Raw genomic sequence first — 27924 nt, 5'->3', positions numbered from 1 at the left:
GAGATTGCAACCTTTTTTTTTTGAAGACGTCATAAAGCATCATGCAATTTAATGGGCATAAAGAGATTCACAAAATTTTAATAAAACTTATGCAAATTCCAGCATGGTTTTTTTTTCTTACCACCATAAAGATTTAGAATGGAGAAGAATTCCAACAAACTTTACCGTAACAAAAAATAACTACAGTAGATAACTATATGTCTTACTCAAGTTTATACTCTAGGACCTTTTATGTAATGGATAGGTAATGAACAAGACAGCAATACTCTCCAAGAGATCTCAGGACATTTAATCAAACGCAATTCGGTAGCTACGTTCCTGCTCCTTGCGACGACTCTCGAAAACCTTTGATACCTCTTCCACCTTCTGCTGCAACAAGACTGAATTTTGATCAATCCACTGAAGCGAATCCATATGTGCATTCAAAATTTTGCAGATCTGTTGGAGTGGATCATTGGTGTCCGAAGGCCCTCCAGACATATTCAGGTGCTCGGTGATGTCCTTGAGATCTTGGGCCATGCTCTTCAGTTGAGCATCTATATTCTCTGCTAGTTTATAAGTTTTCTCTCGCTCCTCATCTGCATGCTGCAGATAGATAGTCCCACTTTGCTCCTTCATGGCCTCCTCCAGAGGGGCCAGTAGGTCCTCCAGTTCTTTCTGCTGTGACAGGATAAAGTCCAGTTCTTGGTCCAACCTTTTCTGATCCAGCTTCACTTTCTCTGCTTCTCGGTGTAAGGAAGTGATCTTCTCACCATTCTCAATTAATGTCCGGTCCCAAGCATTCACCTGGGTGGCCTGCTGAAGGAAATGTTTCTCCTGGTCCTCCAGTTCAAGACTCCACTTATTGATCAAACTTTCCAGCTGAGCATAAGTTGTCACAGGGGTATGGGACAGAGGAGTCTCTTGATCCATTGTCAGCTTGGAACTGTGGTAGCCAAGGGTGGAAGGATGATGGCAATGCCAGGTATTGTCAGTGGCTTTAGATTCAAGGCAAAGCCCAAGGTGGAAGCTGAAGCTGTAGTGGTGGTAATGGAACTGGCTACACTTGTTGAGCCTGGAAGCTTTAGTATGTTAAATACTTTCAGGATTTCCTAGCACTATACCGGGAAATACTATACTGTTTAGCTCTCACTGAGATTCCAGCCTTTCCTGAAACTTAGTCCATGGACATCCTCAAGTAGAGAAACCTTTCTTCATTCAAAAATTGCCCAAGGTTCACCTCTTCTGCAAAGGAGCTGCCACTCAGTACGGAAGCACAGAGACCAAAGAAGAGAGAAAAGATTGGCCAGAGCCACATTCGAATTCATGTGGCAAGAGTCCAAACATCTGTTCCACGGCTGGCACTCACCACTTATTTTGCATGGAGAACAGAGTCCATATGTAGGTCATTTTTTTCCTTTAAGTACCCAGGTCTTGAGAAGATGCAGTCTATCTGTCCCTACTGAATTTCAAAACTCTTCTTGATCCATTTACAGTGAGTCATATTCTGGCTCCAAAGAACTTTGTAAGACAGCACCCCTGACTTATACAGAACGGGAGAAAAATCTAGCTAATTAACATAGATTTCACGGCATTCTAGGCATGGATCTGCTACATTCAATTTAACAAACATTTGTTGAGTGCCTACCAGACTCAAGGTGATGCCTTGGAGGAAAAAATAAGAGAATTGACACCCAATTTTCCTAAACCTTTCTCCAAGGGTTAGTTGAAGTTTAAAGCCAAGATTCTAATAGCCTGAAGTATTTTCCACTCTGTCTCTGTCCATTCTCAGTTTCCCCTTGGAGCTAAAAGCGTAGGCGCGCTGACAGGCGGCTCTTCTTACAAGGCTCCCTCTCATTCCTCGAAGACAGACTCAGAAGAAGTGGCTTGGTAACCAAGTATCTGAAGGTATCAAATGAAAGAATTTATTACCAGTTTGCAATTAGGCATGCAAATAGGGAGGGCAATGGAGGAGGGAAGGTTGGAAGATGAAGATAGAGCTGGATGGGGCCTAAGATAAAGGAATTCCAGAGATAATCCCAAAATCTAATTTTAGCAGATAGTCATCCCTTCCCCTTTCTCCCAGAAGTCTTTTATTGAAATTGATGAAGAGTGGAACTGACTGCTTGGGGATTAACTTACTCTTTTATCTGGATTCCCTTCTGGTGACTGGTTGTTCAGCTGTGTCTAAATCTTCACGACCTTATTTGGGGTTTTCTTGGCAAAGATGCTGGAGTGGTCTCCCATTTCCTTCTCCAACTCATTATACAGATGAGGAAACTGAGGCAAACAGCATTAAGTGACTTGCCCAGGGTCGCACAGGAAGATGAGTCTTCCAGACTCCAAGCCTGGCACTCTATCCACTGTTACCAAGCTGCCCAACAGCAAGGACAAAGCTGAAAGAAAAAGGAAAAAAAAATATTAGCAACAGTAACAATCCTTAATAAGATGGACAGTCTCTGAATGATTAAGAATAAGCTCTCTTAGTGATATAATAATAACCAGGCAGCTAGGTGGTACAGCGGGTAGAGAGCTGGGCTTGGAGTTCAAATCTGGTCTCAGACATTACTAGCTGTGTGACCCTGGAGTCGGACACGCCTGAAATGGCTGAACAACAGCATTCGACGTTGTTGTTGGTCCTTTGCTCTTGAAGGGGGCTGGGACGTCAGGAAGGTGAGAAGGACCAGTACAACACAGCTGAGTGAAGATGAGGATTTTGTTCTGTTATTGTTTGCCAAGCACTCAGCAGACACTTAGTAAGCACTTACCCTCAACGTGCCTGGCTGTCTCCCTTAAACTTCGATTTTCTCCCGACTTCACTCACCTCACTCTAGGGCCTGAACCTAGTTTATCAGCCATTTCATCAACAAACTCTCTACCATCCTGAAATCTTGTCCTGTTCTGACGCTGACACTTCTACCAATGACTTTGTCCTTGGCTTTCTGGCTTTATAGCATAGGCATTATTCAGTAGGGCAGCTGGGTGGTACAGTGAATAGAACCAGAACAAGAACTAGAGTTAGGAGGACTCATCTTTCTCAATTCAAATGTGCCCTCAGACGCTTATTAGCTGTGTGACCCTGGCCAAGTCACTTCACCCTGTTTGCCTCAATTTCCTCATCTGTAAAATGAACTGGAGAAAGAAAAGGGAAACCACTCGAGTACCTCTGCCAAGAAAACTCCAAAGGGGTCATGAAGAGTCAGACTCCACAACATTAACAACAAAACTAACTTCAATGATAAGTTCTGGTGTTCTTGTTTTACATAAAAGATATTTAAGCTAATAAAAACATTTTTTATTGTTTAAAGCAACCATTTATGTCTGTTGCATTTTCACACGAACATGTTGGTTTGGTTTACACCAATACCTAAATGTGGATCACCCGCAGGAACTGAACCTTGCTGGAGAATGTCATTCTAGTGATGGCATCCCAGGTTTACAACGTTGAAATCATTCTTGACTCTTTCCACATCCTCAATTTCCACATCAAATCATAGGATCATTGATTTAGAGATGGAGGGAACCTCTGAGGTCATCTCATCCAAGCCCCTCATTTTTATAGAGGAATAAATTGGAGCCCAGAGTGGTTAGGTGACTTGTACAAAGTCACACAGGTCTTAAGTGATGAAGGCAGGATGGGACTTTTGGAGGCTTTTGACTCCAGAACCATCCATAGCCTTTCCCCTCCCTGGATCACACTGCCTCTCGGGAGATAGCCATGTCCTGTTGGCTCTACCTGTACACAACATCTCTCACACATGTCCTCTTCCCTCCATTAAAATTAACTTTCACCCTAATTCAGGACTCTTATCTGGACTATTTACAAAAAATTAATTGGTCTCCCTAACTCCAAACTCTTTTCTCTCCAATCCATCGTCCAGATAGCTGCCAAATTCTTATTCCCAAAACACACATCTGACCATATGTTCTATTAAGCCTGAAAGTGAGGTGAGGACTCTGCAGGGAGGGGCACAGAGTTCATCTGTCAGCTTTTGCTCTCTACCAGTGGGTTTGTAGTACCACACTTCCCCATGGTAAGTACGGCTTCTGACAAATTAAATCCTAGCCCGGCTTATGCTTTAAGGAAGGGGACCACAAGGGGCTTCCTGGGCAGGTCAGGGTAAACAAACCTAGTTCTTTGGATACTCGCTGGGAAAGATCATGCTGGCAGCAAATGCGGAACAATGCATCAATCACGCTTTAATAAGGCACAGAGAGTACTGAGGCAGATTGCTCGGGGACAGAGTAGGGAATGGGCTGGGAGAGGGAGGCAGATAGTGAGGGAAATAGATGGGGGAGTCAGAGGGCCACATAACTTCAGAGAAGACTTGGGAGCACTCTGGCAGGGTGGATCCATAGCACTTAGAGGAGTGCTCAAGGGGCAGGGTTTTGGGGGTTCTAGTTTTATAGGGTTCTAGGAGGGGGGTAACTAAGATTTAGCCACATCACCTCAAAGTTGCCTCATGAATATATCTTTTTTTGGTTTTACTGGGCATGGCTATAGCCTAATCTATGGCTTGCAGGCTGAGGGTCTTTTTTATGGGGGCCTAGCCAGTTTCTCTTTATTTAGCACATATAGTTTCTGGATATGGCCTTAATTAATTTAGGAGGCAGTTTTGACCACTTGCCTTCTCTGTTTTCTCCTTACACTCTTAATTACTATTTCCTATTTATTGTTATTTTATACTAGCTTTTACATACTCATTTCCCATATTACTGGTGGAGTGGTGGTGGGGACCATAACAGACACAATTTTAATGCACTACAAGGTCACAGATTTAGAGCTGAAAGGGATCTTAGAAGTAATCTAGTCCAATCCTCTCATTTCACAAATGATGAAACTGAGGCCTGGGGAGGCTAAGCAACTCCAGGGTCATACAGTCCAAGGTCACACAGGAAGTAAATATTAAAGACGAGATTTAAACTGAGATCCTCTGATTCCACTGGCAATGCTTTATCAACTATAACATACTGTCTCCCAATGCCATACTCCTACTAAAAAATCTTCAGTGGCCCCTGCCCTGGTTGTCTTTAGGACAAAATACAAAATCTTCAGCCAGACATTTAAAGCCATCGACTAACTGTCCCTCACTTATATTTCCAATTATTTCCTATTATACTACTTTACACACTGTACACTTCCAGTCAAACTGGTATTCCATCTCCATTTCTACGGTTTTGTATGTGGTCCCCCATTTGTAGAATTCACTGTCTCCTTATGCCTGCTTTGTAGAGGACTTTGTTTCCTTCAAAGCTCAGCTCTATACCACTTCCTGCGTGAGGCCTTTCTTGATGCCCCCTATTATTAGGATTCTCTTCCTCTTGAAATTGCTCTGCAGTATTTTGAATATACTTTCTTGTGTATACATTATCTCACCCAAACATAATTTTCCTTCTTCTTCTTCTTCTTCTTTTTTTTTTTTGGCTTATTTGTTTGTTTTTGGTGAGGCAATTGGGGTTAAGTGACTTGACCTGGGTCACACAGCTAGTAAGTGTTATGTGTCTGAGGCTGGATTTGAATTCAGGTATTCTTGACTCCAGGGCCGGTGCTCTATCCACTGTGCCACCTAGCTGCCCCCAAAACATAACCTTCTTGAGGAGTGGAATTATTTTGTTTTGTCTCTGTACCTCCAGCACAATAACCTGTAAGCACTTAATGGATATTTGATGAATTGAAGTGAATTGAATTCATGACACCTAATTGGATTCACAGGTTTTTCTTCCTTTGCACCCACATTTATTCAGCTGCTAAGTCCTGTAGCTTCTTCCTTCAAGATACCTTCTGGGTACAAGGAGCTGCCATAATATAGTAGAAGGAAACAATTAAAAGAGAGATCTCTGCTTCTCCTAAAATATCAGCTTCCTATCGTCCCTTCCATTCCCACTGGCACCAAGCTAGTCCAGGCACTCATCACCTCAACTCTCAACTTCAGCAGTAGCTTCCAAATGAATATTCTTCCCTCTACACGATTGGTTTTTAACCTGGGGTACATGAAATTTGTTTGTTTGGTTTATGTTTTGATGACTATATTTCTGCATAACTAATTTTCTTTTTAAGCCTATGGATGTTGTTTTATATATTTAAAAGCATTATTCTGAGCAGTGGTCCATAGGCTTTGTCACCAGACTGCCAAAGGTGTCTTTTTTTTTGTTTGCTTTTTAGTGAGGCAGTCGGGGTTAAGTGTCTTGACAGAGTCACACAGCTAGTAAGTGTCATGTGTCTGAGGTTGGATTTGAACTCAGGTCCTCCTGACTCCAAGGCCAGAGCTCTATCTACTATGCCACCTAGCTGTTCCCAAAAGTGTCTTTGACACAAAAAGTTTTAAGAATACCCGCTCTACACAATCTTGTGATCTGATTTATTCTTCACACCACAGCCAGTATAATTTTCTCTATTTAAAAAAAATAGTGGTTTCTTACTGTCTACTAAGAGTATAGACTCTTTAGCTGGATTCAGGACCTTCCATCATCTGGCTACAATTTACCTTTCCAACTTTATCTCCTACTACTGCTCTCTTTAAAAATTTTAAACTAACTCTTGCCAGGTTAGTTTAGTCACTGTATTCCAACTGTGCTTTGCATATTCTTGACTTTGGGCCTTTTCACACCCTGATTCTCTCATCTATATAAATGTAACTTATTCTTCAAAAACCAGCCCATGTCCTACCATGTCCATGAATCACTGAAAACTCATGGTTATTCAGCTTTATAGTATGGTTACTGATTCCAATAAATCAAGTATTTACTTAGTATCTACTATATTCTGGGTACTTTTCTATGTTCTGAGGCTACAAAGACAAAAGTGAGAGTCCCTGCCCTCAAGAAGCTTACATTCTAGCCAAGGGAGACAACATGTCCACAGATAGGCATGTACAAAATATATATAAGATAATCTTGTGAGGAAGGCATTAGCAACTGACAGGTAATAGGAAAGACTTTGTGTAGAAAGTGGTACCTAGCTAATCCCTGAAGGAAGCTGGTGATTGCAAAACGGTGAGCTGAAAAGGGAGTGTATTCTAGGCACGAGGGACATCCAGTGCAAAACCTTGAAGAGAAAAGATGGAGTGTCATGTATGAGGAATAGATAGAAGGCCAGTTTGGCTATATTAGAGCGTTCATGGAGGGGAGTAAAATGATAATAAGCCTAGAAAGATAGGTTGGAATCAGGTTGTGAAGGGCTATAAATGCCAAACAGTTTATACTTAATCCTAGAAGTAATAGGAAACTACTGGAGTTGATTGAATGGGGGGGGGGCTGACATGGTCAGAACTGAGCATTAGGATAATCACTTTGGCAGCTATGTACAAGATAGAATGGAATAGAGAGAGTTACAAGGACATCAATGAGGAGGCTACTGCAACAGTCTAGGCAAGAAGTGACTGGGATCTGCACTAAGGTGGTGGCTGTATGAGTAGAGAGGATGCGTATATGAGAGATGTCAGGGTAGAAACGGCAAGGTTTGGCAACTGATTGCCTATATGGGTGAATGAGAGTGTGGAATCAAGGATGACACCAAGGTTTCCAATCACAGAAATAGGGTAATTGGGAAGAGGCAAGGTTTTGGGGAGAAATGAGTTCTGTTTGGGGCATGTTGAGTTTGAGAAGCCTATGGGACATCCATTTGGAAGTGTTTGACACATAGCTGGTGACACAGTACTGGAAGAGAGGAGACAGTATAAGGCAGGATAAAGAGATCTGGGAGTTATCTATACTGTAAATACAATATGAATGAATTGGAATTCAGAGGGTTCTGTTAACTACAGTCCACAAAGCCCCTCCTCACTCAGCTCACTGCCTTTTAGAAGTCAGCAGGCTAAATCACTGCTTTTGCAAAAGCAAAAGATTTTAAAACTGATTTAGTCACAAAAAAATAAACTGGCAGGTGACTCTCATTTTTCACTCTGCATCCTCTGGTGTGAACGAAGAAGCTTCCAGATTATACATGTCTCTTAGAGAATGAAAGACAAACAACAACAGGGACAGACAGAAAACAGGGTCCCTGTACTATAGGAACTTACAGTCTAAGGAAATAAATGAAGCCTTCAGAAACATTTCTAGTCTTATTTCAAATGATGCCTTCTAGGTCAAAACCAAGGGATCTGTTTTCTTTTCTCATTTTTACTGAGCTGAAAAGATCTCCAGGGTGCCTTCTTCACTCTTCCATGGCAGAATCCTAAGACCTGGGGCGTATGTGAAGACTGATAGTCCTCCAGTTTTAAAAGCTAGGTGATGGAAAAGGGACTGGGGATTGCTAGATTGCTAACTCTGATCATCTTAGATCAGTACAATCAAAACCTTCAATTACACCTGGGTGATTTAATCAACTCCCTGTCAAACACTGGCTGGAAGTCCTCTGATACTGTACAAATATAATAATTACTGTGCCAGCTTGCAAGAAGATATCATTTCACCGAGTTAGAAAAACACATTCTGTTGTCAATTACCAGCAACCAATTTATAAGCCCTGAAACAAGCAATATTTTTTAATTACTGCCTTTGTGTGATTATTACAAAATTACTTCTGTTATGAAGTATTAAATCATCTCAGTGGCATGGATGGAGAGATGGGGAAGTTTTTAGTGTGCACTTTTCTGATAAAGCAGGAGTCAGAGCAGATGCTGCAGAGCTGGATTTAAAAAAAAATTTCTTTAAAGCACAACAAAGTTCTCAACTACAATATAAACAACTTCAAACCAGCATGAACTGATCAGTTCCAGGGCTTTAGGCAGCCGAAGCAACATAGATTTATTTCAGGCAAGTTACTTTATAAGAGATCAACTCATTCAAGTTTGGTGAGATCTTTCCATCACTCTGCTTCCCCAAATTCAATTTCTGATGAATCGGAATTTGCTATTTTTCCAAAACCATTTAGGGAAGGTATTTAGACCACATTCTGATTTGTCTGCTTCAGCTGACACTGTCCATCCATGTCACTGAGGCTTTATCTTTGAACATCTGAAAACTCCCTGTCCCCACTCCCCAGTCTTGGCTCCTTGTCCACACAGCAGCAATCTGACTCCCTGGCATCCTCGGGCCTGCTTGAGATTCTTCTTCCCTGGATGTGAAGGGATTGTGGGATCTCCCTAGTGGCATCTTCTCTGAGCACCTCCTGGGGAGGTCCAATATAGTGCCTTCTCATTCTTCCATCAGAAGGAGGAGATGAAGGTAACTTCTATCACTGGCAGAAGCATATTCAGTCTTCCTGGTTTAAAAGTCAGAAGACAAGCTGGAGGGATGTGAATTTCTCCCTGGCCATCTGACACTCTGCTGGAACCTTACTTTTGATCTTCCTTTGATGGCATGTGCTATTTGACCTCAACCTTAAATTGCTGTTTACATGAACTATTCATGAGTTCCTTCTGCTTCTGGGCCCTTGGGCCCTATTTTGTTAACTCAGTACCAACCTTATCATTATACTTTGAACAAGTTTATTGCTCTTGTTCCTAAATATTCCACTAGTTCCTTTTAGGATGTAAACTCCTTGAAAAAAACGGCTTATTTTATTCTTTGTATCCCCAGGGCCTTGCAAACAGTAGGTGTTTAATAAACATTGGCTGATTGATTACATCCAGAGAAGCTTCAACCTGTGCTATTCCCCCCAAACTGTGTCACGAAACCTAACTCTTCACCCTCTTGGTAACTCATTGCAGTCATGGAGAACTCCCAGGTGTCTTGTGCTACAAGCTTGGCTTATGTAACAATAGTTCAGCTGGGTTAGATTCAAAGGTAACTAAGGCATAAATTCTACTCATGACTCTATAATCTAGAGCCCAAGTCTACATCACCCTCTAGATATCATTGGTTCTCTTTGAGAATGAAGGCTGAACAACAACACTCTCAAAAGATAAACACAATGCACACTTAAGTTCTGCTCTTCTAACTGTTATCCACGATTAGTTCTTTAATTTAGTCTGGTTCTAGCCCCAGACTTGAGTAGAATACCTCTTTCTAACTCTTCTGGAGCATTATTTGCTTGTTCGTGATTTTTCTATGGAAGTGGTGTCAAACTCAAATAGAAATGGGGGCCACTGAACTGCACATATGAATCCCTGTGGACCACACACTGACTTAGAAAACTGCACATTCTTTTTTTGTTGTCATTGTTAATACATCAATAATTATAATCAGATAGGAACTATATTTTTATCTGTCTCTGGCCACACTTGGGAGTGTCATGGGCAGTTTGCAACTGTGGCTGTAGGTTTGACATCTCTAGTCTAAGGTATCAAAAGCACTAATTAAAGATAAATCATTGTCATTACCTCTGACTCTTCTGTTTTCACTGCTAGTATAATAGAATGAGGAGTAATAATGACAATGATAATAATAATAATTAACACATAGTGCTTTAAAGTTTGCAAAAAGTCTTACATGCATTATATCATGGGAACTTCACAAGAAGTCTTAAATTACCTTAATGTTGATTTCATACTTCAGAAACTGGAGAAAGGAAGAAGCCAAAGGGAAGTCAGACTAGAAGTGATTCAGACTAATAAGGAGGGTCCAGTTATTGAAGTAGAAATGATTGAAGGCTTGGAAGGAATGACCACTGCTAAATCTTGTCATTTCTACTTACGCATCTCTGGCATCCAATCCTTTTTCCCTACTCACACTATGACTACCTTAGTTCAGGCCCTCATAACTTTTCTCCTAGATATTGCAACAGCCTCATAATTGGATCTCTGCTTCAGGTCTTTCTGTACTCCAGTACCTTCTACACACTGCTACCAACCTAATTTTTCTTAAGCAGATATGACCAAGTCACTTTTCTACTCAATCAATCCCAGTGGCTCCCAATTGCCTTGAGAATAAAATAAGACCTCCTCCATTCAGTTTTTCAAGTCTTTCACAGTCATACCTCCAACTTACCTTTCCAGTCTCACTGTATCCTCTTAGATCAAACCAAATTGGCTTTTTCTCTATTCTTCATGTACATCATTCTATTTCTTGTCTATGTGACTTTGCACTGGCCATCTCCCAGAACCTTGAATGTACTCCCTCCTTACCTCTGCCTCAAAGAATCTCTCTTTTCCTTAAAGAGACAGCTCTACCATCACCTTTCACATGAAACCTTTTCTGATCTACCCCCTCCCCAACTGCTAATACCCATCTTCTCAACAACTTTGTATTCAACAGCTTTGGATTTCTGTTTTTACTTTATTAAATTTATTCTGAACATTCTTATATTTGTACTTCTTGTCTCTCCAATTAGTATGTGAGTTCCCTGAAGTAGGAATTGCTTCATTCTTCATATGTATATTTCCAGAAGCTAGCAGAGTGCCTGGAACGTAGTAGGGGCTTAATAAATGCTTTTTAAAAAATGGATTGACTGATAAGCTGGGGAACACTGAACATAGTTTGACCCAGACCTCCAAAGATTAAGAGATAAGATTGTAAGTAGTTCAGAGAAATTTTTGATATACTACCGTGGTCAAAGATTCTATAGGCAAAGATACCTCAAAAGAGAGTGGATGAACTTAAGAAATAAATTCTGATATACATACATTCCGGTGAGGAGAGGGGATTGTCAAAAATGACTGGTGTAGATAATAGAGGCTAGATCTACCAATCCAAAATTTTTTAAAGACATGCCCCAAACATAAAAGCAAAGGATGAATACCAAAAAAGTATCATTAGGATTAGGTCAAGAGCATAAAAGCTCTGAAAAGGGTAACACTTGAGGAGGATGGTATAGACTACAAAGGACTGTTTTAAAGCATTTGGAAAGCAAAAGGAAGAACAGAGAAAAAGACTGGCCCTGATCTGAGGGCAAATAGAATAACAGATGAGAGAGAAAAGGTAGAATCCCTCAACTCACATTTTATTTCTCTCTGTTCAGGAAAAAGGTCTTCAGACTGGAGGTTTTAGAACAAAAATGGACAACAAGGAATTGAAACTCCAGATCAGAGAGGAAATCACCTCACTGGCCTCAATGAATTAACATCACCAAGCCTAGGACAACTAAACTCCAGAGTACTCAAAGAACTTGTGAACGTCAGGACAGATTTATGAAAGGGATAGTTTGTGAGCCCTTAGAAAGGGTAACAGTGACAATTATGAGATGGTATGGATTTAGAAACAAGTCAGAAGAACTTGATTTTATTTTTGAAAGGATTACTAGACTGGGCAGAGGTAGCTCAGTCAGTTTTGCTACAACACTTGTTCTGAAAATTCAAATTTGTTCAAAATCATTGATATATCAAAGGAAAATTTGAGCATAACCTGAATTGTGTTTTTTATGTGAGATTTCTTCTGTAAGAAACAGTGATAATACAGAAAACTGCATCACTTCACAATAACCTCCAAGCATATCTCTTCCAATGTCCACTTCTGTAAATAAGCTTCAGGTTTTTATTTCAATGTAAAGTGCCATATTTACTGTATATCTTCTGGTGCAGTGGGAGTTTTTGGCAAAGGAGGACGAGTCTGCACTTGCCTTCCACCTCCTCCAACCTTCCACCATGGCTATGGCTACACTGCACATTACTGGAGCTGCAGACCATCAAGGAGGTAACATCACCATAATTTATTGTAGTATTTATGTACTTAACAATTTAACATGTATAAAATTATGCTATCATTTTTATTGGTTTCCTCAAAGTTTTTGAGTGTTGTGTCCCTAACCCCATTTTCCCTAATGATTTTTATTGCAAAATTTTGCATAGCCTGGTGATTTTTAGTAATACATGTAGTGATATACAGTTGAACTGACCGTATGATGAGGATATTATGTTTCTGTATTTATACAAGGTATTTTTTAAAGTCTCATATTATCTTTATGGATAAAGTAGAAAGATATGTGGCAAATGATAATATAGGTAGGCAGATCTGGAGCAGGTTAATTGACCAGATCTAAAGAGTGGTGACTAATAGTTTGATGCAGACCTTAAGGGAAGTTTCTACTAAATGATCCCCAATACTCTGATCTTGGTCCTATTTTTAAAATCAGTGACTTGGATACAGTCAGTAAAATAATGCTTGCCATATTGGCAGATGGTTCAGGTAAAGAAGGTACAGTTGGGTGAAAGAATAAAATTCTAAAATGATTCATCAGCTTAAAATCTAATTAGATGAAGTCCAATGGGAATAAATGCAAATAAAGTTGAATACTTGGGTTCAAAAAATAAATTTCATAAGTAGATGATGAGGGGAAAGCATGGGTATTTTTGGACTGTCAGTTCAATATGAGAAAGCACTGTAAAGTGGAAGCCAAAAAATACCACTGAAACCTTAAGTTGCATCAATAGAAAGACAGTGTCCAGGCAAAGGGCAATGGTAGTTCCATTGGGCTCTACTCTACCTAGACCACAGATAGAGAAACATATTCAGTTCTGAGCATCATATTTTAGAAAGAATATTGACTAGCTAGAGTATGTCCAGAAGAGGATGACCAAGACATAGAAGGTACTGGAAACGATGCCATAAGAGGATCAATGAAGAAACTAGGGCTACTTAATGATGGAGAATAGGATGTTCCAGGAGGACATGATAACTATCTTCAGGTATTTAAAGGGTTATCAAACAGTCCAAATGAGAGGCTAGAGGTCCATTTGCTAAAAACGTCAAATTATTAGGCACTCTTGTTTCAGGTATTTCCTAGTCTAGATAGTCGCAGGAGCCTTCCAGCTCTTAAGATTTTAAGAATTCCCCAAAGCATTGCTTATTTTAAAATATTTGGACTCCCTTGACAGATCTCAGTTTTAATTTGAAAATCAACTTTTTAATAAAAGATAGCCTAAAAATATACTTTGGGGGTAAGAAAAAAATCCTGGCGACTTACTTAAAATAGCCTGGCATCACTACTTGAGGCTGTAAGCAGCCCTGGGCAAATTTGTGAAATTGGCAATGCTTCTCTCTCACCCCTTCCCCCACACTTCCCTTTTGAGAGAGGCAGCATGGTGCAGTACAAAGTACATTGGGAGCCAGAAGACTTGATTGCAAGGCCCAGTTCCAGCATTCCATACTTGTGTGATCCTGTGTGAGTAGCCTTTCTCAGGCAATAATGGCTTTCCATAGGGCCCCACTATCCCAGGGAACACGTTTGCATTTTAACAAGGGTCTTCGTGATTTAACCCAAAGATATGACTAATGGTGAGGACTCCAGGCTCCTGGAAGGTCCATTATTCAATTCAATCGTACAAGCATTCATCAAACACCACCTATCTGCCTGGTACTGGGGATGCAGAAGCAAAATTTCACTCAAGGAGCTTAGACTTTCCTGGGGGGGAAGGAAAGAATACAGCTAAGTAAATGCAAAATATATGCAAAATCAACACAAAGTAATTTGGAATGAGAGTAAGGATAAGAGTATGGCCCTTGTAGGGGGTGGCACTTGAATCTAGCTTTGAAGGAAGCTGGGGGATAGAGATATATGTGAGTAGAAGAAGACAGATGCTTGGGAGACTCTGAAATCATGCTAGGTAGGCACCTGCCCACTCTGCCTGAGTTTAGGTCTGGTCCTGACTGACTTGACCATCAGGTAAGATTTCAAAATTTCCACAGGGCACATTCTATATTACCTCAGCACAGCTGGCTTATTTTCTGTTTGAACCAGCAGCCATTAAAGCAGAAAATGAACATGTCATAATGAGCATCCTCTGCCCATCCCCATTCCTGTCGTCTCAGTGTGTTGCTCTTAGGACCATTTGTGCAAACAGCAGGACCCACTGGCTGGGCTGAAGCTGCACTGACTGGACAAGGCTCCCTCTGAGTAAAGCCCTCCATCCTGTGCCCTGGGCTAATGGAAACAGCTGCTCTGAGGGTGGCTCAGGGCCAGCGCTTGGGATAATGCCCTTGAAAGTCCTCCTCCTCCCTGTGGAGAAGGAATGAGAGGGAACGAAAATAAATTGCCCTTGGTGGACTAATAAAACTTGACAAAAAGTCTTCCCAACATAGCATATTTGATGATTCATGGGGCTTGAAAAGCATTACTAGATTAAAACAAGCCCTGTTGCTCCAGGCCCCACAGTGTTCATGCTGAGGTGGTAATGGAATCCTAGAGATGGAGAGGAAGGGATCTCTGAGGTCACTGAATCCCTCCCCCTGTCCTCTGGAAGGATAGCACTTTCCAGCAGGATAGATCAAGACGATTACTCTTATCTTGTTCTTAAAGACAATGAAATATGGAGAGGCTTAAAGTCTCAAGAATTAATGCTAGAAGGGAACTTAGAGGCCATTTAGTATAAGCCTGTTATTTTACAGATAAAGAAAATGATGCCCAGATGGGTTAAGCATTTTTAACCAAAGGTCATATAATAAGTAATAAAGTAATAAGTGGCAGTGTTGGGAGCTGAGATTTAAGACCATCAGGTCTTCCAACTCTAAATCTAGTGGAAATATGTGTCTATATACAGACATATGCGTGCATATATATATATATATATATATATATATATATGTGTGTGTGTGTGTGTATATATAATATATATATATGTTAAATGTATGTATATATATCGAGAGAGAGAGAGAAAGAGAGAAGCAGCATATAAATATATACTCTATGTTGAGAGAAAGAGAAAGTGGAAGGAAAACCAGTCCAGACTTATCTATCTGTCTGTCTATCTATCTATCTATCCATCCATCCATCCACCCACCTATATCTATCTATCTATAGTTTACAAACCATTTATACAGTCTGGTCCTGTTCACCTTGTGCTTGTCCAGCATACATTTTAGAGAGCTGCCTGGAGGTAATAAGAGCCTTTATCTAGTAGCCTTACTCCAATGCTGGAGGATTTTTCTCTGTTATGCCATACCACCTCCTCTTCTTTCACCTATATTAGCCTCTCTGAAACTTAGTATTACCCATGCTTACTTCATATTTCTCATCCTAAAAATTAAGGCTTTTTTCCTCCTCTATTCATCGATGGGAAAGAGAAATCACTGATCCTCATCCTATTTATTCTAACCCTTCACAACCCTTGAGACCCTCACAATACAGCAATTTTCACTGTATATATATATAATTTGAATTTAACCCTATTTCCCAGGCAACTGAAATTCACAGTATCTTTACTAAGGTCACACAACAAGTCTGTACATTCCTAGGCAACATGACAACTTGTCCACATACAGGCTACTATTGAACTTAATTAGCAAGTATGAAAAAAATGCCCCCTTGTAAATCCAGTTCACTACACTAATCCATTTTCTGAGGCGGGTGATTAAACTGTCCCTAAAGCCTCATCAAGCAACTGTGGGGACATTTATTGCTCCAAGGTGCTTGGGGTGGGAATGAGGAAGACAGTAGTAGGCATAGCTAACATCTCCTAAAAGCCTACCAGCTGTTGAACTCCCGATACAAAGAAGTATAAAAAAGTCTTTGCCTTCAAGGGGCTGATATTCTGGTTAGAAGATGGGGAAGAGGAAGGAGGATTCAGTACGGCACAGGAAAACATAATAAAGAAGAGAGAGTTCTCTATAAAACATTCCTTTACCACTCAGGCCTTTAAACATCAAGTTTCCCTAGTACATTTTAAATATAAGTTGATTTTTAAACATTTAACCTAGATGAAGCTCAAGAGCCCCGTGGGCAGAACACAACACTGGAGAGATTCCTTGATTAGAAATCAAAAGGCCTGGGTTCTAGCTCTGCTTTTTCCATGAACTAACTTTCCATCTTATTTTCTCTGGGGTCACTCTCCATCTGTAGCATGAGGCCCCAGCTATCTGTTTGACATTTGAAGCCTTTTACAACCTGGATCCATCTTACCTTTCTGCACATTACTCCTCTCCATGCACTCTACAGTCCAGTCAGATTGGCTTTCTTACTGTTCCTTATGTACAGAACTCCATTTCCTTCTCCCTGCCTTGTCCCTAGCTGTGCCCCATCCCTGGAATGCATTCCTCTCCTCCTCTTATTCCTAGTCTCCTTCAAGACTCATCTCAAGGTCCGCCTTCTGCATGAGACCTTCCCTCATTCCCCCAGCCGTGTGTGTGTGTGTGTGTGTGTGTGTGTACATACATATATATGTACATGCTATCTCCCCCAATAGAATTTAAACTCCTTAAGGATGGGGATTCACTTCTGCCTTTGTATCTCCAGTGCCTGGCACCCAGATGGTGCTAAATAAATGCTTGTTGATGGACAGATTCACTGATTAACTCAATGATCTTGTGCTAAAATTTGTATGATTTTTCTTGATTTTTATCCTCTGTAGTTCATTGTAGATAAATAATAGAGAAAGGACGAGCACCAACCAGGTAGCATGGTACAGCAGAAAGGATGATGAATTGGGGGTATGAGGACCTGAGTTCAATTCCCAGCTCTAAAACTTACTATACATGTGTGACTTTGGACAAATAATTTCATTTCTCTAGTATTCAATTTCCTCATTTGTAAAATGAGGGGCTTTAATTGGATGACTGACATCCAAGGTCCTCTCCAGCCCTAAATCTGGCATTTTGAGAACATCCATTTCACTAGTCTAGCCTAATCCTGCTTTGGGTACTTACCAGCTGAGTGATCTTGAGCAAATCAATGTAATAACTCTGAATCTCAGTTTCCTCATCTGTAAAAACAGTGGGTGGGACTTGATGACTTCTAAGGTTCCACACAACTCTAAATTTATCACCCTATGATCCTATGGTCCATCTTTCACACACCATAAATCAGTACCTGGCCCATTCATTTGACAAGTCTTCAAATGAATATTTTGATGAGAGTAGGAGTGGGGAGGCAGGAGAAGGAAAGGAGGAAGAAGTGGACATGGTTAAGTCTGGCCGGGTTCAGGAAAAAAGTTCTATTCATCACCAAAAAACCCGTGGGCAATTTGAAGAAGGGAGAGAAACAATGTCTTCTTGTTTGTGCAGAGCCGTTTGCAAATGTTATAGGAAAGGGTCAGATTCACATGCCTTGTAACCTTGATGAAGAGCTCCCAAGGGGTTCCATATGAAGGAAAACTGGTCAGAAATGTTGGGTGTTTTTCCCCTAGTCTTTCAACCCTATGAGAAGAGCAGATGAACAATCAGAAAACAGTAGGAGGGTGTAGTTATTAAGCCTGGAAGTGACACACTGAACTGAGAGGCCCAAACTAGATTCATCTACAATTCCCTGGATATTTATAGCTTCCTTTCTAGGACTCTGGAATCTGCAAGAGGGTCCAGATCCAATTTCAGGGAGGTGTTTAAGAGCTAGGCACAAATCCCGGAAATGTGCACATGTCTCTCTGGATCAAGCTTCAACCCTCAAGGCCATAAGGCTGGTTCTACTTGGTGACCTGCCTTTAGGGGGTTCAGGCTGGGACATGTGAAGAATTTTAGCACAACCCAGCTGGGGATGGATGGGTAGTTCCTAATTAGTAACGAATTCTTTCAATCATAGGCATCATGCCCCTTAGCAACCACACATCTAACTGCTAGCTCCTAATAGTCAAGGGGCCCTTGGCACATGGCATATGGTGGTAAGATTAATGTCTGGTGTCCTAAGCTTTTCTTCCGTAATTCAGATAGACTGTTAGACTTATACACCGGGAGACTTTGTTTCAAATGCTGGTTCTGTCACTTGCTAGCTGCCGACAGGTCACTTAACCTCCATAAGCCACAGTTTTCTCATCTTTAAAATGGGGATAATAATATCTATAATAGCTATATCCTAGGGCTGTTGAAAGGCTCAAATGAGATAATATATGTATGACACTGCACATTTTGAAACAGTATAAAAATATTAGTAGCTATTTTTTGGCATGGTATTAGGTGGCTTCTCACGAAAGGGTTTTGTATTGTAAACTCTTTTGTGCAAGGGTCATGAAGTAAAGTTTGGATTCAGTCAAAGGGCTGCACGTGAGGGCCTACAGGGCCACATGTGGCCTCAAGGCTGCAGGTTCCCCACTCCTGGCACTCATGTGTCACTTCTAAAAATCTTTCCTTACCCCCTCTTGTTAGTTATCTCCCTTCTCAAATTATCAAGTATATTTTTATTTGTCTTTGTTGTTGTTCAGTGGTGTCTCTTTGTGACCCCATTTGGGGTTTTCTTGGCAAAGACATGAATGGTTTGCCATTTCCTTCTCCAGCTCATTTTACAGATGAGAAAACTGAGGCAAATGGCGAAGTGACTTAACCAAGGTCATACAGCTGGTAAGTGTCTGAGGCTGGATTTGAACTTAGGAAGATGAGTCTTCCTGACTCTAGACCCAGCACTCTTAGCCACTGCATTTCCTAGTTGAATGTGAGCTCCTTAAGGAAAATAATTCTTTTTAATTGTCTTCCCCCTCCCCCCCATTGCTTATGGCACCATGCCTGGCACATGATAGATGCTTAATAAGTATTTGTTGATTGGACTGGACTGGAACTAGATGATGTCTAAAGCCCCTAATAGTGCTAACACTAGAAAGAGATTGGCAGCATGCTGGATACAGCAAAAGTAGGACCCGGAGTCAGAGGGACCTGAGATCAAATCCTGCCTGACATCACTGGGTAATGCTAGGCTAGGCAAGTAATTTAACCTCTCTCAATCTTAGTCAAGAAACATTTATTAAGCACCTACTATATGCCAGGCACTGTGCAAAGTGCTAGGAAAACAAGATAACTGAAAACAGTCCCTGCCCTTACATTGTACCACAGACCTTAGCTTCCTCCTCCATAAAATGGGGCTAATAATAGTACCTACCTCATACAGGTGCTGTGTGGATCAAATGAAGTAATATATGTAAAAATGGTTTGCAATCTTTAAAGCTCTATATGAATGCCTGCTATCATTATGGTTTTATCAAGAAGAGTGAGGTCAACTCCCACCTTCACTTCTGGGCCATGTCTAAGCCACACTACCTGCACTCTGGCCTTCTCCCACTGGAACTCAGACTCCTATTCTTGGGGCCCTGGGCTCTGACTGGTGAGCTTTCACCTTATCTAGCCAGGTTCCTGGTCCATTTGGGGATGTATTTCTAGGGCACCCTCCAAGCCATGCTGTTCCATCCACAATCTCTCACCCTTCCTCCTTTCTACCCACTTTTTACCACTAGCTTCCCTTTCCCCTCCCCAGTCCTCATCCTTCTGATCTCTCTGCAGCCTTGGACACAGCTGACTGTCTTCCACTGGACATTCTCTCCTTTCTTGGGGCTCATGACATTGTTCTCTCGTAGTTCTCCTTTACCTCCCATACCATTCCTCATTCTCCTTTGGTGAATCTTCATCCAGGTCATGCATACTGCCCATAAGTGTCCTAAAGGCTCTGTCCTGGGTGTTCTTTTCTTCTCCTATCTTATTTCACTTGGTGATCTCCTCAACCCTCACCCCCCCACCATGTCTATACAGATAATTCTTAGATCTGTTTACCCAGCCCTAACATATCTTTTGAACTCCCATCTTACATCTTCAACTGCCTTTTGGACACCTTGAATTGGATGCTACAGAGGCCTCGCAAACTCAACGCGTCCAAAACAGATTATTCTTCCTAAAGTACAGGTTTAATCATGTCATTCTCCTCCTCAAAAATCTGGCCCCCTCTTGTCTCCTGGATAAAAACTGAACTTATTCTCTCCCCCTCTCTTCTTTCTCCTCCCCCAAATTCTTCAGTCTTTTTGACTTCCTCTCGCTGTCAAAGGCTCTCCCATCCTCCCAGTCAGCCAGGTTCCAGCCTAAGTATCATTCTTTACTCCTCATTTTCTCTCACCCTCCTTTCCCCATATCCAGTCTGTTTCCAAGTCCAGTACTCAGTACAGTTGTTGTCATCTAGTAGGTGCTTAATAAATATTTGTTGACGTACTGCCTGATTGCTGATTTTATGTTCCTCTTCAGTCTTCCAGCAACATTTAGTGTTCTAGAGCAGGAATGAAAAAAGTTGATGGCTTTGGTCACTCTCTTGTTCTTGAGGTTCTCCTCTCTCTAGGTTTCTGTGACACTTTTCCTTCCGGGTTATCTTCTTACCTGTCGGTGGCTCAGTGGAAAGCATTAGGCCTGCGCAGGTGAGCTTCAGTTCAAATCCAGGCTCAAAAACTTACTAGCTATGAGACCCTGGGCAAATCACCTCTATATGCCTCATTTTCCTTATGTCCAAAATGGGGATAACTATAGTACCCGCTTCCCAGGGTTGTAATGAGGATTAAGTGAGATAATAGTTGTAAAGTGCTTAGTACAATGCTTGGCAAAAAGCAGGCCCTATATAAATGCTTACTCTTTCTCCACCCTCCCTGTACTCCTTTTCAGTATCCTTTGCTGGATCTTCATCCATGTCCTATCCCTTAACCATGAGTGCCCTTCAAGACTCTGTCCTTGGCCCCCTTTTATTTTTTCTCTACATTCTCTTTCTCGGTGACCTCCATACGTTCATTTGTCATCTCTCTACAGATGACAATGCCATACAGTGGAAGGAGTGCTAGATTTGGAATTGGAATCCTTGGCCTAAAGACCCAGCTTGAACACCTACTACTTATATGGCCTCTGGGGTCATAACTTTTTTGTGTATAAAATGAAGGGCTAATAACCAAGATGATGTGAGAGCTCAAACTCAATAAGCCTATGATTTTACCACTCATATCTCTAGATTTTCAGCGCTAACCTCTCTCTATAGTTGGAGACCCATATCATCAGCTCCTTGCTTAGAGGTCTCCATACATCTCCAGCTAGATATCCTTTAGGTATCATAAACAACATGCTCATTCTCTCCCCCCCCCCAAATCCATCCCATATAGAAACTGCACTATTTTGAATGAAGGTACCACCTTCCTTTTAATCAACCAGGTTTGCAATTTCATCGTCACATAGGGCTTTTTCTCTTTCCCTCACTTGCCATATGCATTCACTTGTTAAATCTTAGGGATGCTTTACAATTTTTCTCTCACTTTCCCCATTTCCTCCAAACACTACCCTTGTTCAGGTGCTCACCACCTCTCACCCAGATTACCTCTGTTTGGCATTAAACAGAGATCTCAAATCTCTATTTGGCATTTTCAAACCCCTCCTTATCTCTGCCTACTGAATTCCCTGGCTTCCTTTAAGGCTCAGCTAAAATCCCAACTTTTACAGGAAGTCGTCCCAGCTTCTCTTAATTCTAGTGCCTTCCTTCCCTCTGTTAATTATTTGCTATTTGCGGCATCTATAGCTTGTTTGTATATTGTTTGCATGGTATCTCTCCCATCAGATTGTGAGCTCCTTGAGGGCAGGGACTGTCATTTGCCTCCTTTTGTATCCTCAGCACTTTGCACAATGCCTGGAACATTGCAGGTGCTTAAAAAATATTGACTGATTAACTGATTAACAGCCTTCTAATTGGACCCCCTGGTTAGTTTCTGTCCTCTCCAATCCATTCTCCACGAAGCCACCAAGATATTCTTCCTAAAGCACAGGCTTAATTGTGTCACTCTCCTCCTCAAGAACCTGGGTACCTCTTGTCTCTTGGGTAAAATACACATTCAACAGCTTGGCATATAAAGCCCTTCACACTCTGGCTCCGCCCCACTGTAACAGGTGTAATAGGGCTCTGGCCAAGGAGATCCCAGTCCTCAGGAGGATGCAAAGCCAAACTCTTACCTGGTATAGTCTGCCATATGAACTTTGGGGCATGAATATGCCCCCACTAACCACATGGTAAAAAAGCGAGCTTTTTGTTTAGCTTCTTAGTAACATGTGTCCATAGGATCATGTATAGATTTAGGGATAATAAAAGGTATCTGAGAGGTCACTGAGCCCAATACTTTCATTTTATAGGTGAGGAAACTGAGAACCAGAGAATTTAAATGACTTGCCCAGGGTCACACAGCTAGTAAGGATCTGAGGTGGAATTTGAACTCAGGTTTTCCTGACTCTTAAGTTCAGTTATTTTGGACAGATTTTTATTTTGGATAGATTTTAGTTGTGTCTGATTCTTAATGAACCAATTTGGGGTTTTCTTGGCAAAGATACTGGAGTGTTTTGCCATTTCCTTCTCCAGTTTATCTTACAGATGAGGAAACTGAGACAAATAGGGGTAAGTGACTCATCTAAGGTCACCCAGCTAGTAAGTGTCTGAGGCCATATTTGAACTCAGGAAGATGAGTCTTCTTGACTCCAGGTCCAGTACTTTATCCACCGTACCAGTTAGCTGCCCTTAATTCACATTTTCATAGCACTTTAACGTTAACAGAAAGCTCTCCTCACAACAATCCTGTGGAATAAACAGTGTAAGGATTTCTATCTTGATTCTAAGGATGGGGAAACTGAGTCTTAGAGAAGCAAAATTCATAGGATCATAGGTCAGGATTTGAAAGGGGCCTCAGAGACCACCTTGTACAATCCTCTCATTTAATAGATATGGAATCCAAGGCCCAGGAAGGCTGTGACTCGCCCAAGGTCACAAAGGTAGTGAGTGTCCAAGCTGGGATTCCAACCTAAGTTTACTGACACTGAGGTCAGTCCTTCTCCCACCATACCTCATTGCCTCAGAAAACCCCAATCATTTGCCCTGCAGGGTTCTGTCCCATAACCACAGATGTAGTGAAAAAAAAAAGTGGTTCACAGATGCCTACTTCATCTTCTGCATGCTACAGGAGTCCTGCATATTTGGCTTGGATTCTGCCACATTCAGGCACCAAAAGAGAGAGATACTTTTGAAATCCCATTTTCAATCTGTCCTACCTTGGCTGGTTTCATTAAACAGGCAGAAGTCTCTTGCTTGCAAAACAGTCATGTCTGTTCTTCAAGCCTTTGAATAACTTCTGCCTTCGGAAAGTAACCCAGTTACAGGGTGACAACGCTATTGACAAAAACCTGAAGAGGATTCTCTGTCTCTACCTCTAACTTTTATTTTTCGTTAAGTCCTCACAAGCCTCTTGGAACTATATGGTGTAATACTAAGACAAGATGATTTTTGTGTTCCTAAGGCATCAAACAAATAAGGTCTTAAGTTTCCAAATGTTTGGATGCTTCAGACTTTAAAATGGGCACTGCCAGTCTGATTTATCCACTGCTTTAATTGACTCTTTTTGATTTTCACCCTTCCTAAGTTGGCATATTTTCTTCTTTCTTTCTGTCATTTTTATGAGTCAGGGAGTCATGGAAAACTCACTCATTCCGATCCAAGACTCCATCTAAACAATTACTTAACTGCTCTGTAGACTTACGGGACCTGGATTCTGGAAAGGACACTTGCCACTCCCATTGTATAGATGAGGAAAAAGACATGAAGAGAAGCTTGTCTAAGGTCACAGTCCATTACTAGCAAAATGAAAATTAGAACCTGGTCTCCTTCTCAGCTTGGTGCATCACCTACCCTGTGCCCAACATTGACAACTTCCATTTGTAATCAGTCAGTCTGCTACCTACTCTCCTATTTCCTTTTAGGAGAAAAGCAGAAGCTTTGAAAAAAACTCATCTTCTAGGATAGAAGCTTTACAAAGAAGTAAACCATTTGAAAGGGCTCTGGACAGTCCACACTCATATTGAAATATTAATTATTATTATTATTATTTCAATTATTTTTGGTTACAACTTATTATTTCAATTATTTTTGATTACAACTAACTTATTATTATTTCAATTATTTTCAGTTACAATTAACTTATTATTATTATTTCGATTATTTTCAGTTACAACTAACATCATTATTATTATTATTTCAATACTTTTCAGTTACAACTCAGAGTTGGTATGCTATTCTTTTGGGGCACCTAGGGAGCAGCTAAGTGGTACACTGGATAGAATGCTCGGCCTTGGAGTCAGGAACATGTGAGTTCAAATCTAGCCTCATACACTAACTATCTGGGTGACCCTGAGCAAGTCACTTAACTTCTGATTTCCTCTGTTTCCTCATCTGCAAAATGGAGATGATAATAATAACACCCACCACCCAGCACTGTTGTGAGTATCATATGAGTTAATAATGTAAACAGCACTTAGCATGATACCTTGGCCACATAATGAGAAGACAGGACTCATTGGAAAAGATCCATATGTTGGGAAAGATTGAAGGCAAAAGGAGAAGGGGACAGCAGAGGGTGAGATGGGTAGATACTGTCATGGAAGCAATGAACATGAGCTTGGACTGACTTCAAGTGATAGTGGAGGACAGAAAGGACTGCCATGCTGTAGTCTACGGGAGTCACAAAGAGTCAGACACAATGAATGACTGAACAACAACAAGAACATAGCACAGGGCCTGACACATAGCAGGGGCTAATTAATATTTATTCCTTTCCTCTTCTCTCCTCTTCCCCTTTTATTTACAATGGAGAATTCACATGTGATTATTTTTACTTTCGGTTCCAAATTCTCTCTCTCCCTCCACTCTTTCTCTCTTACCAATTGAGAACGCAAGAAATGTAGTATCTTCTGCATCACATATTCCTTAGGTTGACGCTGGTCCTTGGCACTGAAGGATCATTTTGGTATCTTTCATCACTTTGACTCACTTGATTCTTACCTCCTCCAATCGAATTCCCACTAATAATAATGACAACAATCAGTTATATAGTGCCTTAAAGTTTATGAAGCATTCTACATATGTTACCTCATTTGATCCTCACAACAATTCTGTGAGGTAGGTGCTCTCACCTCCATTTTACAGAAAAGGACATTGAAGCATAGAGAGATGAGGGGCTTGCCCAAAGCCATAAAGCTACTTAGTGTCTGATAACAGGATTTGAACTCAAGTCTTCCTGACTCTGGGTCCTACCTACACTCTCTCCATTGCACCACACAATGCTAATTTGGGACCTGTTTAAGGAAAAGCCAAACCAAGTTACTGTAAAATTCACTGGCCCCAGCTATTTAGGAGAAAGTAGGCCCTTTTTTTTCTAACCAGTTTCTAGGCCACTCCCTGGAAGTAGATTAGGCAATTTAATTAAATTCAACTCAATTAATTGAATAATCTATACAAGTCTCCAGGCATTTATTAAGCACTTACTATGTACCAAGGACTCTGGTAGGCACTGGGAAGAAAAAAATAAAACCAAAATAGTCCCTGTCCTCAGGGAGCTTACATTTGACTGGGAGATACAACACACATGCACAAATTCTAAGTCAATACAAAGTAATTTTATTGGGAGTAGAAGGAAAGTGCTAACTATTGTGTAAATCAAGAACAGCTTCACGTAGAAGACAGTAATTGAAATTAACTGAAAATAGCCTATGATTTTTACATGGTAGGCACCTAGCATGTGGCTTTTACATGGTAGGCACGTCATAGCTATTTGTTGGTTATATTGGATTTGATAAAGAAATGTGACAATAATACGCCAAAGGGATCTCCTGTCAATCTGGGATTCTTCCCCACTAACCAATCTTATCACCAAGGAGCAACTTGGGCAGGGTTCACATGAAAATAAAAGAACTGTTTTTAAAAAATGTAAATGTTGATCATGGACACTATTTTGTTTGAACTGAATGGAATCTTGTTTTTTCTTTCAAATCTATTTATGTAGGTGTGAATTCCTTCTCTGAGAAACCCCTAATTTCTCTTTCAGGTAAACTTGTTGTTAGGAAAAAGATGCCCCAAATCTGTGGGACATTAGAGAAATATTTAGTGCAAGAAAGAAGTCCTGTTGAATGTACCTTCCAAAGGAATAGCTTCCAGAAAATTGATCAGTGGATTAGACCAGGTAAGTAAAACCCAGAAGCAATAATAAACTCAAAGACACCAATTACTGGAATAAGGACTACAATAATAATAAGTCAACAAAAACTGAGGTAGTATGTTATCAAAAATTAGGCTTAGACTAACATCTTTCACCATATATTACAATCAAATCCAAATGAAAACGCACTCTACAATAAATATAAAGTTCACACATTAAAAAAAATAATAAAGGAGAAAGGAAGTATCCAAATAATTACAGATGGAGAAGAACTCTTAATTAAACAAGAGGTGACCACAGAAAATAAAGAGGATGGTTTTGATTACTTAAAATTGACAATCTTTTGCAGAAACAAAATAAATGCGGCTAGAAGGAAAACAGATAATTGGGGAAATCTTTACAAAAATATATCTTACAAAAGTCTGACATACAAGATATAATAGGGAATTGACACAGATCAATTTGTTGTTATTGTTGTTCTGCTGGGTCAGACTCTTCCTGACCCTATGTGGGGTTTTCATGGTAAAGATACTGGAGTGGTTTGCAATTTCCTTCTCTACTTCATTTTACAGATGAGGAACTGAGCGAACACGGTTAAGTGACTTGCCCGGAGTCACACAGCTAGTAAGTGTCTTGAGGTTAGATTTGAACTCAGGTCTTCCTGAGTCCAGGACTGGCACTCTATCTAGTGCACCATCTAGCTTCCCTATAAGAACAATATTCATTCACTAATGGATGAGGGGTTAGATAATATGAATAGACAGTTTTCCAAAGAAGAAATTCAAGGAATCTACATGTATCTGAAAGAATGTGCCAGATCAATAATAATAATAAGATAAATTAAAATTAAAACAACTTTAAAATCTGATGACGTAGCCAGACTGACAACACTGACAAAAGTAAAAAATGATAAATATTACACTTCTGGTGCCAAGATGGTGGAGTAAGGAAGGCACTCCTTGGAGCCTTTCCAAATTCCCCTGAAAACCACTGCAGAACTGACGGAGGAGCAGGAAGGCAGCTTACCAGCACAGCAGGAAAGGTCTGTCTCACTGGGGTGGGAGGGGAGAGAGGTCCAAGAGCAGCAGCAGCAGCAGCCTCAGAGCAGGGGGCCTGCAACAGGACTCTCAGCCTCGGGCAACCCACCAGCAAGGCCCCGTCCTCCTGCAAACCAGCAGCCCCTAGGCAAGCCAGCGATCTCTGCAGTACCGCAAGGCCCTGTCCCAGCAGTCCCACCCTCAGCACAGGCCTCCGGGCCAGGCCTGACCCCGCAGCTGACCCAGAGGATAGTCAACAGTGAGACCCTGCCCCTGGGGTCTGCCAGCAGCGAGACCACAGCCCCTGCGCCCTCAAGCAGAGAGGCCTTGTTTCCATAGCAACCCAGCAGCGGGGCCTACTTCCTGGAGCAGAACGCCAACAAGATTCCTTCCCTAGGCCTGCCAGCAGAAAGACTCTGTTTCCA

At 41.1% G+C, this 27924-nt stretch overlaps 1 protein-coding gene across 2 annotated transcripts; it reads right to left on the bottom strand.

Moving 5' to 3' along the window:
- Positions 1-47: 47 nt before the first annotated feature.
- Positions 48-27924, bottom strand: LOC110218112 (nuclear pore glycoprotein p62-like). Of its 2 annotated transcripts, XM_078147156.1 has the most exons (4): positions 27489-27924; positions 25189-25329; positions 2122-2375; positions 48-1881 (listed from the first exon to the last, which is right to left on the bottom strand). In XM_078147156.1, exon 4 carries the CDS (start codon positions 910-912, stop codon positions 289-291), a length of 624 nt encoding a protein of 207 aa, XP_078003282.1. In that variant the 5' UTR covers positions 913-1881; positions 2122-2375; positions 25189-25329; positions 27489-27924; the 3' UTR covers positions 48-288. The 2 variants fall into 2 exon arrangements, with proteins under 2 accessions (XP_078003282.1, XP_020856312.1); XM_021000653.2 differs by lacking the exon at positions 25189-25329.

This window comes from Phascolarctos cinereus, unplaced genomic scaffold (genome assembly GCF_003287225.1).
Source record: "Phascolarctos cinereus isolate Bilbo 61053 unplaced genomic scaffold, phaCin_HiC Scaffold_726;HRSCAF=1367, whole genome shotgun sequence".
Lineage (NCBI taxonomy): Eukaryota > Metazoa > Chordata > Mammalia > Diprotodontia > Phascolarctidae > Phascolarctos > Phascolarctos cinereus.
The sequence above is the reverse complement of the archived record's forward strand: the minus strand, read 5'-3'. Positions and strand labels throughout refer to the sequence as shown.

Coding starts and splice junctions, on each gene's coding strand:
- LOC110218112 (XM_078147156.1), bottom strand. CDS start 912: ATGGATCAAGAGACTCCTCTGTCCCATACCCCTGTGACAACTTATGCT.